Genomic DNA, 14,567 nt, shown 5'->3' on the forward strand with positions numbered 1-14,567 from the left:
TCTTTAAAAAAAAAAAAAAATGCCATCAAGTCGATTCTGACTCGTAGTAACCCTATAGGACAGAGTAGGATTTCCAAGGAGGAGCGGGTAGATTCGAACTGATAACCTTCTGGTTAGCAGCTGAACTCCTAACCACCGTGCCATCAGGGCTCCTCAATTGGTCTAAAGGGTATCATTTTAATTGCTATCACACCTTAGCATTGTGAGTCATACCATTTATTTCACCTTGTAGAAAGTAGAAACATTTTATTTATCCTAAAAGGTACGCTTTTCCCAATTTTTAGAGGGTAGTGTCACGGACTGAATTGTGTCCCCCAAAAATATCTGTCAGTTTGACTAGGTCATGATTCCCTTGTGTGATTGTGTGATTGTCTACCATTTTATGTTCTGATGTGATTTCCTTATGTGTAGTAAATCCTATCACTTTGATGTAATAAGATGGATTAGTGGCAATTATACAGATGAGGTCTACAAGATTAAACCAACCAAAACCAAACCCAGTGCCGTCGAGTCGATTCTGACTCATACCAACCTTATAGGACGGAGTAGAACTGCCTCATAGAGTTTCCAAGGAGTAACTGGCAGATTCAAACTGCCGACCCTTTGGTTAGCAGCTGTAGCACTTAACCACTACGCCACCAGGGTTTCGTCTAGATGATTAGCTAGTGTCTTAAGCCAATCTCTTTTGAGACATAGAAGAGAGAAGTGAGCAGAGAGACGTGGGGACCTCATACCACCAAGAAAGCAGTGCCGGGAGCAGAGCGTGTCCTTTGGACCTGAGCTTCCTGTGCTGAGATGCTCCCAGACCGAGAGAAGACTGATGCATCACAAGGACGTTCCTCCAAAGCCAACAGAGAGAGAAAGTTTCCTCTGGAGCTGGCGCCCTGAATTCAGGCTTCTAGCTTACTGGACTGTGAAAGAAAAAACTTTTCTTTGTCAAAGCCATCCATTCATGGTATTTCTGTTACAGCAGCACTAGATGCCTAAGATAGGCCACTACCTAACCTTACCCTAACACCCCAGACTCCAGTGCACTGAGTCATTCTCACAGGGGCCCAAGCTAGAAGTGAGGAGATCTGGTCTAGTTCTGCCCCAAGATGCTGTGTGTCCTAGAGTAGGTAGCTCAGCTTCTCTGATCCCCTGTCTGCTTGTCTAAAAATCAGGAGTGTGAATGCTCACAGCTTTTTGATTCTACACACTGTCTAGCCAGAATCATTCTATGGACGGGGATCATGTCTTGTTCTTCTACAGCTGAGAGTCATGCTCTCATAAATTAGGTTGATCATGAATTAGGCTGAGACGGTGAAAAGGTAAGTAGTCAGTGAAAAAAACCTCCCCCCATGGGATCAATCATGACTAAAAACAATCAGGATATGGATTCTATAATACACACCTGTAAGCACTAATTACAAAGAAAAATACTTTTGGACACGAGTTAGTTGACCTCTGTTAGGCTGAGTCATGAAGCCACATACCTGGTGTTTTCATCAGACAGGGAAGCGTTTCAGGGTGGGGATTCCTAGATGTTCCACTGCAAGGGCTGTGTCAACTGTTATTCTGTCAAATCTTTACTGAGCACCTACTATGTGCCAGGCTGCAGGCACTGTTGTGGGTATTAGGGCCCAATAGCCAACCATAGCGACAAGACCTATTCTTTCATGAAGCTAAGATTCTAGCAAAGGAAAGAGATGATAAATGATTGTAAGAAATGAATTAGTGATAAAGGGCATAAACAGAGTAATGTGGGTGAGGTGGGGGGCGCCAGGCTGGAGGGCCCCTTTATGCCTCGTCCACTCCTCCAGCCACCACATTCTACAATTGCAGAAGATGAGGCACTGACAGCCATGCCCTACTCAAGTTGAGACAACGAGCTTGTTAGCAGCAGGGCTGGAAGTGGGACTGTCTTCCCACAAAACCAACCCTTTCTTCACAGCCCCTCTCAATATTTCTTTATTGCTCTATCATCATCTAGACCTTAGAGCCCAGTACCCAGGGACGGAAGACAATCTCGCTGGCCCTCCATCGATGACCCCAGGACCCAAGTACCCCATCACCCCCATCTCACTCCAGGGCCCCGTGAGCAGTCTGGGCGGGGCGGAGCCTCAAAGACGCGCCGGTGCGACCAGCAGGTGGCAGCACCGAGCGGCCGCGCCCCCCGCGCTGCCACCCGCGAACCCGCATCATGGATGTCGAGCTCTCCTATTTCGCTTCGCTCGCCTTGGAATCCGAGACCCCAGACGAGGACCAGGATTCATGAACCGGTCCCAGGGGCCCGGACAGGGGCCTCTGGCTCCCGACTCCGGCCGAGAGGTGAGTCCCGGGGCGGGTCGCCGCTCCCCAGGCTGGGCGGGGACGCCTGCCCAGCGGAGCCGGCGCCCGCGCTGCCCCCGCCCTGCGCCCTGCGGTCCACACCCCCTTGGGGCTCCTGAGCGGCTGGACTGCTGAGCCGGTGCGCGCGAGCGGCGCTGCCAGCCCGCCTCTGCCCGGGACTCGGGTCCCAGCAGCAGCAGGACCGGTGCCCCCGGCTCCTCTCACCACCGCCTCCTCCTACTGCTTCCTGCTCTCACCTGCGCCTTCCTAGTCCACTCGCCTTCAAGGCCAGTGGCGACAGCCCAGCCCGAGAGAGGACAGCAGAGAGAGAGCGAGCACCTGAGGATACGGAGCCGGCACCGACTGCCTTTTCACCCCCAGGTGATGTGTGAGGGCCGAAGAACAGAAGATTTAATAGGCAACCGGGGCCTGCGTAGTGAATGAAAGACCCAGTGCAAAGGCATCACCATGAACACGAGCAGTAAGTGGATCCCTCCTCTCCTTTGCCATGGGAACAAGGGTGGGGGCGGAGGTGTAGGAGCCTGTGCTGGGGCTCCCTGGCAGGCAAGAAGGAAGCCTGGCATCTGCAGGGACGCATGGCCTCTAGACTCCTTCTTGGTGCTTTTTGTGCTCCTGGGCAGAGGGACATCAGTCTAGCTTCCCATGATAATTTTGCAAATATTTTAAAGGCAGCACCCGTTGCCTTGGCTGGGAGGGCTGCTTGTCTCCTTCTAGCAATGACCGGGAAGGCCTAGGAAGCAGGAGTGCTGGCCATTGTCTGACTGTGGGGGGTCCTGAGGAGACCTCCCTGCACAAGTCTGGAAAACCCTGGAGGGCCCTGCTTGTCCCAGAGCTGGGAAGCAGGGAGGCCAGCTGTGAGTGGGTGGGTGTGGGCAGGCAGTGGATGGGAAAGAGCAGTTTGATAAACAGATTATTGCGGAGCTACCTTCAGGTCTGGGAATTGTGAAATACCCAGCTCTGTGCACCTCCAGCACTGTGGGCCAGGGAGTGTTTTCTCCACACACCTACAGACTGTTTAGCCATCCCTGAGAATAAGAGAAAGCGGACAAGCCCTTTGGCCAGGGGCTCTAACATGCCAGAGGCAGCAACTGCTCTGCAGAGCCTGGATCAGACATCTTGCTGCCGGGTTGGGCCTCAGCTGCTGAGAAATGCAGTCAGAACTACAAGGGAGCCACTGTCTGCCTTTCTTCAGCCTAGTCCATTTGAGCACGGGCACCAGCTGGGGCACGGTTGGCCTGGGCAGTGCCCTGGGAAGACAGATCTGAGTTCAAGCTTGTGTGGGTCATTCCACCATTGGGTGGGGTTGGTGAATCTGAAGACCCCCACGAGTGTCACTTCCCTGGGGTCTGTGCTCTTTGCTGTCAGTCCCCTCTCTGGATCTCAGATTGCTCATCTGAAAAATGAGAGGAGTTGAATTAGAGACATTGCTGGGGGCCCTCCTCATCTAGGAATCTATAAGTTTCATCTAAAAAAGCTAGGGCTGAGCAGTAGTCCAGAAAAATCAGTACTTTCTGAGGCTGTGTTCGGATAAAACTCCCTGTTTTGTCACCCTCCCCCCACTTCAAGGCTATTGGTATAGAGTGGAGGGAAACAAAGCACAAGCCACTGAGAGGGAAATGAAATATATTTATTTACTATGTATTTGTCTGACTCACCTCTTGGCTATCTTCCTTTGTGTATTACATACCTGTGCTAAGCAAGCCAGTGTGGCTGGACTCTCTGCCTCTTACAGCCAAAGAATTCTGTCTCTTGAGTTTGACAGTGTGGAATGCTGTTTTGGCTTGATACCAGGCACAGGGAAAGAGCGAAATTCTGTACACCCTGGGCCACAGTTTGCATCTGCGTGCTTTTAGAGAAATAAAGATGTGCACTGCCTGTCACTTCTCCGTATCTCTAGGAACAAATGTATTTATGGAAGTCCTTTCACTAAATGACAGAAGAAAGATGGCTCATCTATTTTTCAAGGTACTAAGGGAAGAGGTAACAGGCAACTGACGGTGCCCTTTTCTCTCTCTGGAATCCTAAGGAACTCTACCTTATCTGAGTATTCCTGAATGAAGGAAATAGAGTTTTCACTTTTTTTTTTAATTTTATTTTAAGACATGGTGGCCAACAGAGTTGAATATGACAGAAAATAAGGACAAAAAAAAAAAATGCCCTTCCAGCCTCAGGCCCTTTTTCTCAGTAGGTGGACTGTGTCTGTTCTCCAGGGACAGGGGGAAATAAAGAGAGTAGAGTGGGATGGATGGCTTGGTAGACCCTGAGTTCCCCACCAGGGAAACCAAACCAAACTCATTGCTATGGAGTCAATTCCGACTCATAGTGACCCTATAGGACAGACTAGAACTGCCCCACAGAGTTTCCGAGGAGCACCTGGTGGATTTGAACTGCCAACCTTTTGGTTAGCAGCCGTAGCACTTAACTACTATGCCACCAGGGTTTCCCCCACCAGGGAAGTACTTCCTTAAAGGGCTACCCAGGAACACTGTAGAGGAGATCCAAGCTCAAGGCTTAGGGTTTGGGCTCCATGATCAACGTCAAAGTTCCTCCCAGCCTTACAGAGAGATGAGAAATCAGACTTCACATAAGTGAATGGTCATAAGGTGATTAGGACAGGGCGTAGGCAGGAAGTCCTTGGCACAACCTAACCTAAGCAAAAATGCTCCCCTCTTTGAAACGTGGAATTCTTGACTTAATTCTTATGCCTGAAATTGTACCTAATAGAAATTCCTACTTAGGTTTTCCTTAACTTCCATTTTTTGGGTCACTACCCAGCACTAGCCACTGTGCTAGTAAGTACTTCACCTGCATAATCTCCCTGACCGCTCACACGCAACCTGTGAGATGGGCATTAGGACTCCTATTATTGGTGGAGCTTTGTAGTTAAGGCTCAATAACTTGCTCAGGGTCCTGCAGTTAATTATTGGCTTAGAAAAGGCACTTGGACTTGTAGCATATTTGACAATGCGTGCAATGCCTGATTGCTTCATCAGAAAAAGAGGAGCACAGAGCTGTGGTCCATCTAAGTCCATAGACTGCAGGCTCTGGAATCGAAGAGCCCCGCATTCCAGTCCTCTTTTTCTCACTTGTTAGCTGTGTGGTCTTCAGCTTGGTTGTTTCATCTGCAAAATGTGACTGCTTCAGCTTGGAATGGAGACTAAATGTGATGTTTCATATAAAATACAGAATGTGGTACCTTGGGCAGAGCTGGTATCATCTCTGCAATGGTTGTGGTCAGTACTGTCGTTGTCATTGTGGTGGTCATTGCTGTGGCTATTGTCATTGTTGATTTTTGCCCTCAGGCAGGTCAAAACCCAACCTCTTGGACATCATGCTTTTGTCATAAATTGTGAGGAATACCTCCAGTGTGGTTTTGAGGAAGAAATAAGATAATACATGAGAAAATGCTTTGTAAACACATGTAAACTATTTTTATTAATGAGAAACATATTTCTTAGATGACGAAAGCAATCAGTGACTTTTCAGTGTGAAGTTTCGTTTCCTCTGAATCCTTTTCTCTGAAATCTATCTGAGAATTAACGCGTCAAAAAGCAGAAACTTGAAAGGAATAATTTTGGAGGAACTGGAGTGAGGGGGGGAGCGGTATGAACCTGGGTAGAATGTAACAGATAGGGTGCAACCCTCAGAGCCATTAAGGGTGGGGTGAGAGGGCTCCTTGAGGACAGACAAGACACTGAAAGTTTGAGCAGGATCCCCAAGGCTTGCTTAGTCCTTAATTAACATGTCTTATCCACGGCAGAGCTCAATTCCCAAGTAGCCTGCTAAGAAAACTGGATCCTCTCATGAAAGCCTGGGCTACTACAGAGATAGTCAACTCTCTTGGGTTTAAGAACTTCAGAGGAGAGGAAGGGAAAATAGGGCAATCATGTCCATGTTGGCTTCTGTGCACGGATCCACGATGCTGCACACTCTGAGCCGAATTCTAAGAATCCGTCATTTGTCTCCTGGCCTCTGAGCCAGACCGCTAACTGGTCTCCCTTCATCCACTCCAGCCCCCTCCATATCATGCTCTACTTCAAACACGGATTCCCATCACTCTTAAGATGAGAGAGGAAGGCCTGCAGGGTCCCTTATGGCCAGTCTGAGCTTGTCTATACTGCACCACTCTCCATATTCCATTTGCATTCACCTCCTTCCATTACCTCTTAGGGACTTGCTTCTGCCAACTTTGCATGTTGTCCACCTAGAAAGCCTTCACCTACCCATCACTAGGCCTTCTCCCCACCCCATGCATCATTCAGGTCAGCCTCCACATCCTCAAGAAGTACAAAAGCTCTCCCCAGCCCCGCCCCCCCCCCCCCCCCAGTTTAGCTAATGTCCCCTGATATATGCTCTTGTCCCTGTTCCTCTAGAGCCTTGTCTTTGTCATTACACACCCATCCTGATCATGGGTGGAAGCCCACATCCCACCAGTCAGCAAACATCATGAGAGCTATAGTGTGTAGCCCCTCACAAAGACACATTCTGAGGCATTTCTTGATTCTGGTTTATACTTTGGCCATTTTCCTGAACACAAACAGCAAGGAAGGAGCTAAACCCAGACCCCTCACTCCCACACAGTCACCAGAGCCATGTGGCACCATGGACCTAATGTGCATATTCTTAGACAACAATCAATCTATGGTTATTCCCTGCCAGTGTCTCCAGCACCCATGTTGGCTCTAGGAGTTCCCAAGCCCCTGGGTCCAAAGCCAGAAGAGACTGAGTTGATCCCAGTGTGCTCTGGGCACCAGTCAGCTGTGTCCCATTAAGAGCCACACTCCTCACAAGAGTCAGAATCCTAGGAGCTCCCAACATTCTTGAGGTTTGATAGCCTCATGTGTAAACGTGCCATTCTCCCTCATTTTATAGGCTTCCTCCTGCCCTCTGGTCTTTAGCATGGATTGATATGCTAACAAATTACTTGTTTGGACCAGACTTTGTTTTTTGAAGAGAGTATTAAGGGGTCACATAATCCCCTCCAAAGGGTCACAGGATAAGCGGATCCCATACTGGGTCACACAAAACTTGGGCTTTGGAGTATGGATTCTTGAGTTCAAATCATTATCTATCATGTACTCTCTGTGGCCTTGGACACAATAGATAACCTCTCTAAGCCTGAATTTTATCATCCGTAAAATGGGAACAACAATGCCAATGTGCAGGGTTCACTTAATAGGGTCTCAGGGAATGGAATTGAATTTGAAATTGAGTTGCTCATTGGGTAGAGCAAAGTTCTGGAATGATGATATCTTGGGAACTAAACCCTCTTATTGAAAATAAGCCTGCTGTACTGGTATTGCAGCTAGTGCTGGGTTTTGTACATAGGGAAGTCATAGCTTTCAGGAAGCCTTCAGGAAGATTACTAACTTGGTATTGTATATGGTAGGGGTTGAAGAGGGCAAGACAGCAAGTGAGGATCCCAGGTAAGAGACAATTGCCCTAGTTCAGAAGAGGCACAGAGGACTAGGATTTTGGTGGTTGTGAGAATAGGAATATGGGGCAATTTGCAGGATCCTTTAGGAAATAAAATTTGCATGGCCTAACACCTGATGGGATATAGGGTAAAGAAGTGGAGGATTCTAGCAGCTAGAGTCCTGGCAAGGAAAAGACAGCACTTTGAGGAAAAACCTATTGCTGTTGAGTCAATTCCGACTCATAGCAACCCTACAGGACAGAGTAGAACTGCCCCATATGGTTTGCCAAGGAGCACCAGGCGGATTCAAACTGCTGACCTTTGGTTAGCAGCCATAATTCTTAACCACTGTGCCATCAGTGTTCCTGCAATTTGAGGGGAGTTAAATAAAAAGATTCTTCACAAGTATGTGGGAAGCTGTAGAGAAAGAAAGATAAATAAGGATGCCTGAGTACTGGAGGCTAATAACAGTGGCCCATTAGCCACTTCACAACCAATGTCCCCAGGCCTGAAGGCCAGAAGAAAGAAACCAGAGACCCAAAGGGCAGTGGGGTGAGTGCTGCCTGTCAGGACCTGTGGCCTCTGTCCAAGGAGGGAGCTAGCCAAAAGCAAACACCCCAAGGAAGGAACTAGGAGAATAAATATCCTGACCTCTCGCTCCTCCTTTCCTCTGCTCTTCTCCAGGTATTCCCCATTGGCTGAATCCGACCAGAAGCCAGAGGGCATGAGAGGCACTTAATGGGGCCCAACAGTGGTCAGTCTTAGCCTCCTGGGGCCCAGTGCAGGATAGAGAAGGGAGCAAGTGGACCTAGAGGGGCAAGGGAGGGCAAAATTGAAGACACCCAACACAAGGAGCGAGTGTGAGACCTTCCTCGCTAATCTCATAGCCCAGGCCAGGAACTCTAATAATTCCATAAGAAAGGAAACCATTAAAAACACCAAACAGTAGACTGCCCTCTAAAGAGATTCTAACTTTACAAAACATATAAAATAAAGATTATTTACTGTACAACTACAGAGATTTTTTTTAAAAACAGCCCTTCCCAAATGGATGAAGCACTTAACTGACTAATGATTACTTGAGGCTAAAGGGTTGGAGGAATAATGTAAGGAACTATTTTAAAACCATCCAAAATGAATGTAACACATCTCTGAAAATCAAAATGTGATTTCAAGAGGACTTATATTGCGTAAAGGAAATGATATCAATTCTGAACTCCAACTTTCCTATCTGGCAAAAGCTTTAAATATCTTCCTGAGATAACATTGGTTGCAATGAATGGTCAACAACTGGCTAATACCCAACATGAGCCATATACCATTGTAAAAGAATAGAAAACAACACAAGAGTATGTAAGCACCTTGGACTTTTTGGATACTTTGCCAGTTAAATAAGTTTTTGGGTATTTTGCCAGTTAAATTGTTCTCATGAGTTCTTAAGGGCATAGATTAGAGCCAGATTGTTGGGTTTCAGATCCAGACCTGCTCTTTGCTAGCTGTGTGTTTCTGAGCAAGTTGCTTACCTTCTCTGTGCCTCAGTTCCTCAACTGTGATGATAATCCCAAGGGGCTAGTAATAGTGCCTCTGTCAGAGAGCATAGAGTTGTTATAAAGAGTAAATAAGTTTATAGTTGTGAATTGCTTAAAACACTGCCTCGCACTTACCAAACCAATCCAAACCCATTGCCATTGAATCAACTCTGACTCATGGTGACCCCATGAATTACAGAGTAGGACTACTCCATAGGGTTTTCTTGGCTTTATAGAAGCAGATCACCAAGCTGCCACTGAGCCACTGGATGGGTTCAAACCACCAACCTTTAGGTTAATAGATGAGTACAAACTGTTTGTGCCACCCAGGGACCAGCAAGTGTTTATAAAATGACTAAAAAAAATAGTGTTTGTTCAATAAATGGCTCTTCAAAGAGAAGACTTTCTTGTGGTTTGCTTTTCCCTGAGTATCAGTCACTCTGTGACTAATAGAGGATATTGATAGTTGATTATTAATCGTGGATGTCACAAAGGTTGTCTCTCTAATCCTGATGCTTAAGCCCCAATTATACCATCCCTAACCAGCAAAGGAGACCTGTTGATGCAGTGGTTAAGCATTTGGCTGCTAACCAAAAGGTTGGCAGTTCAAATCTACCAGCTGTTCCTTGGAAACCCCATGGGGCAGTTCTACTCTGTCCTATAGGGTAGCCATGAGTTAAAATCGACTTGAAAAAAACGGGTTTGGGTTTTTTTTGGTAACCAGCAAAAGTGTAACCTCTTCCTAAGAACCAGAAGAGAAATGTTTACGTGGAGGGGGGCCCCAGATGGGCAGACTGCAGGTAACTTAGTGTACATACAGCCAGTTTGCAAAAAACACACTCCCCACCTGCTATGTAGGTCATTACTCATGACTGTAACATTTCAATAGTGTCACTCAAATTTAGAGTTGTGGTATTGGTTTTCAATCTGCCTAGTTCCTGGGAATGTCCAACATGGGGAATAAGAATTGAATTGTTCATTTGTTCACTCAACAGATACTTACTCAACACCAACTCTGCACCAGACATGATGGTGGGAACCTAGCAATAAATCTAACAGACATAGTCCTTGCTTTAATGGATCATACACATGGGGCAAAATGGTCCCAACTGGTGGCCAGCATTGTGGGACATGTTTTATTTACCCTACTCTAGGTTTTCAATGAATTTGAAATATTTGCCAACATTGAGAGATTGGGAAATCAAGGTTGGGATTTTTAGCTTCTTTACCAAAAACAAAACAATAAACCCAGATCTTGCCACACTGGCTCAGTTTTCCTCCATGACAGTTAAGATTGCCTGCTTTGAGGGGGCATGTAATAGTCTCCAATTTGCCACAGTTCCCACCGCTCCTTATTACATTACACGAGGATAGCTTGTATTTTTACATTACCTTGCTACTGCACACACTTGAGTTTTTAAACCCCTATCTAGTAGACAGTTCATGTAACCGCAAGCGCAGAGAAGCGTATCTTCACAGAGAGATGTGACCACTGCTGCCTCTCTGTTAATTATTATGCGAGAAAGTCCTTTCCAGAGTTTGCAACTGATTAACATTGCCATGCCTTTAAAGTCCTTTGGAAGTGAGCACAACCCTGCTGCATGTCCTCACTTCCCCAGCTGACCAGTCCCAGAAGGGTGATATCACATCCTGTTGGATACTGTTGAGGAAATACCAGGGCAAAGAATGTCCCACCCCCATCACCTGGAAGTCAGTTCTGTTTCCAGGGAATATAGTAGTAGAGGTAGGGCACAGATCAAAGGATAGCAATTCTGGATAACTGATCCCATCTCTGGGTATCTTTTCCAGCCCAGAGGAGAATACCCTGAAAGGATGACCTATTGCAGAGGTTGTTCTGACATATAGGGCATGCCTAGCCCAGTTGAGTACATCTGTCAGCTCCATGCCAGTCAGGTCAGTTTTGATACCCATCTAGCTGAGGAGTGATTGCTGAAAGGCCACATCAGTGACCCTGTATAGCTACTCAAGACTTTTCATCTGTCATTATTCTCCATCTTGAGAAAGAATGGTGATAAAGTAGGTAATGGGAATATAATTTCTTCCATTGAGAGTAGAGTCTTCCTTATCCCTCTGGAAGCAATGAGAGTGGAGCATATAATTCATAGAAAACAAAGTATAATGCCTGGCACATAGTAGGTGCTCAAAATGTTTTTAATGAATTAGTTCATTAATAAAAAGCCTTCTCTCTTATTATTTACTATAGAGATCGCTCAACTAAGCTCTAGATTAAGCCACTGGAAATGCCCGCCTGGATATTCCCAAGGTACTTCAAACAACATAAAATTTAATACACTCACTCTCTTAAAAAAAAAAAAAAAAAAAACCGCATCAACTCTTATGGTCCCAATTGATTGATAGACCCTCCGTCTACTCAGTCACCCATTAGTAATTAAAAGGTAGTCCTTTTTGGCATTTCCCTTTCCTTTATTCCCCCATATTTGGTCCATCAGCACGTGCATTCATTTCTACTCTCCAAACATGATGTGAACTCTTCTTCTGGGCTGTAATCACCTTCCAGTGTCTACAATCGGGGGATGCCAGGCATGACAGCCATCGGAGTAAAAGATTGGGGTGGTATGGTGACGGTTATTTGACCACAAGTTCAGTAGGACGCAACTGAGCAACAGAGGCTGCTGGAAAATGTGATTCAGGCTGCATGGACAGGAGGAGGTAATGGCACCACTCTGCAGAAGCCCAGTTAGGCTGTGTCTAAAGCATTGTTTTCAGGGAGGGCAGTGATAAACTGGAGCATGCCCAGGCAAGAATGACCAGAATGGTGGAAGGACTTGGAGCCTGCTAGGAAGAGGACACTGAAGGAACAGTAGGAAGTCACCAGGAGTCCCTGGGTGGTGCAAACGGTTAAGTGCTTCACCACTAGCTGAAATGTTAGTGGTTCAAGCCCACCCAGAGGCACCTCAAAAGACAGGCCTGGTGATCTGCTTCTGAAAGGCCACAGCCTTAAAAACCCAGTGGAGCAGTTCTACTCTGCACGCATGGGGTCACTATGAGTTGGAATCGACTGGATGGTAACTAACAAGAACTGGAAGACAGCAGTCAGCTCCACACATTGGCTGTGTGTCTGCCATGAGAGTATGGATGATCCCTGAACAATTTCAGATGATGCTACTGGGTTGTGCCTTGCTCCCCAGAAGTCTCCAGGCCTCTTTCTAAGTGTATGCCAGCCAAAGTAGGGTTTGTGTGGGCTCACTGTGCCACCCTTGTTACTCGCGCTGTAGCATCCCTGCTTGTGTGTTTAGGCAACAGCCCCACCCTCTCCTGGCAGAGTCCCACCCTCCACTGCCTGCATCATTTCCAGAGCTGCTTCTGGGCATCTGCTTATTTCTGTGCAAAGCACAGGTCTTTCTTCCATGGGCTGTAATCTCTTGCCCTCACCGGCACCAGCAGGGCCAATGAAATGAATGCCTTGCAATTGTCTAATGACACAGTTGATCTATTTTAAGCACCTGAAGCACACTCCACCAGGTGCCAATCTTCCCGCTGCACACTGCTATCAGTGTGCAGAAGCAGGGGCAGCCTGAGGCCTGCTCCTGCTTTTTGAGATCTGGGGAAGCTACTCAGGGATCCAGGCCCTGACTGCCCTAGGAAAGTCTAAGACAACCATAAAATTAGATATTTCCACAGGAGGCTAAGCCAGCACATCTGAGAGTCAGCATGAATTATTCTGGAAGGAGAATTGCCTGTATGCCAGGTTTATATGGCAGAGGTGACCATAAAGCCTTCTTTCAAATGGCAGAGACAGAGCCAGGACCCATGACATGTAGGAAGAAGGGGCCTGGGAGGCAGCATTTCAGGAACAAAGAGAAGCCCAAACCCCATTGGAGATTCCTTAGCCTCAGACTAGTTTTTCTTCTTCTTCCTAATCAAGAGACATTCTTTTCTACCTATAGCCTACATGAGTGCAAATGTTTACATGAGTTATTTTATTTAATCCTGGCAGCCATCCTACCTAGGCCTTCCCTGAATTCTACATCTCAGGAAGGTCCTTGTATTATATTAAAATTTTACCATCCTTCTCAGAACTTATCACAACTGGCATTAGCTTGTTTGCTTCATTCTATTTCTCATCCCCTTTTGACTATAAGCCACCTGATGGTTCTGCCATAGACCTTTTCTGTTTTGCTCACTGTGGATCCTCCAGCCTCACCACAGTGCTTCACGCAGAGTAATGATAGCTAATGTCTTCGTTTCCTAGTGCTGCCATAACAAAAATACCACAAGTGAATGGTTTTAATGAACAGAAATGTATTTTCTCACACTTCTGGAAACTAAAAGTCCAAATCAGGGACTCAGCCATGCCCTGCCTTCTGTGGGGCTCCCTCCTGCTTTCTGATGACTGCTGGCAAGCCTTGCCATTCCATTGCTTGTAGACAGGTCTTCACATGGTTTCTGACTTCCCCCTGTGTGTGTGTTTATATGTCTATTCTCTCTTTTTATAAGACATCATTTAAAAGTGATTTGGTGTAAGACCTACCCTATTAACGTAAAAAATAAAACCCTTATTTCCAAACAGTCATATTCATAGGTACAGGGGTTAGGACTTCCACATTTTTAGGGGAGAGGGGAAACCCAATTCAATTCCTAACAGCTAATAACAGTTAACATTTGTTGAGCATGTACTTCACCTTAACAAAAGTCCTATGAGGTAGATACTAATATTATCCTCGTTTTACAAAAGAGGAAATTGAGGCACAGGGAAGATGTAGTTGGCCCCAGTCTGAAATTTAATAAGTGATGGCGACTTGAATGAATATAAAATGGAGAATTTAGTGAGGTACATGTTAATATCCCAATTTACAAAAAAGGAAAACGAGGTTCAAATGTAAAGTCGCCTGGCCAAGGTCACGTGAGTGACACAGTGTTGGAGCAGGTGTTTGAAACCATGTTGATATGAACCTGAGGCCTCCTTTCACTCCTTCCTGCTCCAACCTTTTCACCATCTTCCCCATTTCCACTGTGTTGGAGATCACGGGGAGGAAGGGGACATGTAGGCTGAGATGGCTGGCCTTATAGACCCCATCAGATGTCCCAGCACTATTCACCCATTCGCTTAGGCATTGAAATAACTCCTGCTCTGTGTGGTAGGATCAGAGAGGCCCAGGACAGAGACCCTAACCTCATATTGATTCCAGTATCACCAGAAGGGTGGCCCGAACACACATCACTGTAATACAAGGGAAGCCATGATGGGTGTTGAGAGGGAAGGAAAGAGGTGAGGATGTCTAAAGGAAAATAGGCGAAGACCTGGGGGA

At 46.5% G+C, this 14,567-nt stretch overlaps 1 protein-coding gene across 1 annotated transcript in view; it reads left to right on the forward strand.

Moving 5' to 3' along the window:
- The first annotated feature begins 2,164 nt into the window (after positions 1-2,164).
- Positions 2,165-14,567, forward strand: part of ABLIM3 (actin binding LIM protein family member 3) — a 133,366-nt gene continuing 120,963 nt past the window's right edge. The window contains exons 1-2 of the mRNA XM_049874031.1: positions 2,165-2,310; positions 2,692-2,791. Of these exons, the coding sequence (XP_049729988.1) occupies positions 2,779-2,791 (13 nt within the window). The 5' untranslated portion in view covers positions 2,165-2,310; positions 2,692-2,778. The remainder of the gene's footprint in view (positions 2,311-2,691; positions 2,792-14,567) is intronic.

The sequence above is a fragment of the Elephas maximus genome, chromosome 2, assembly GCF_024166365.1.
Source record: "Elephas maximus indicus isolate mEleMax1 chromosome 2, mEleMax1 primary haplotype, whole genome shotgun sequence".
NCBI classification, from domain to species: Eukaryota; Metazoa; Chordata; class Mammalia; order Proboscidea; family Elephantidae; genus Elephas; species Elephas maximus.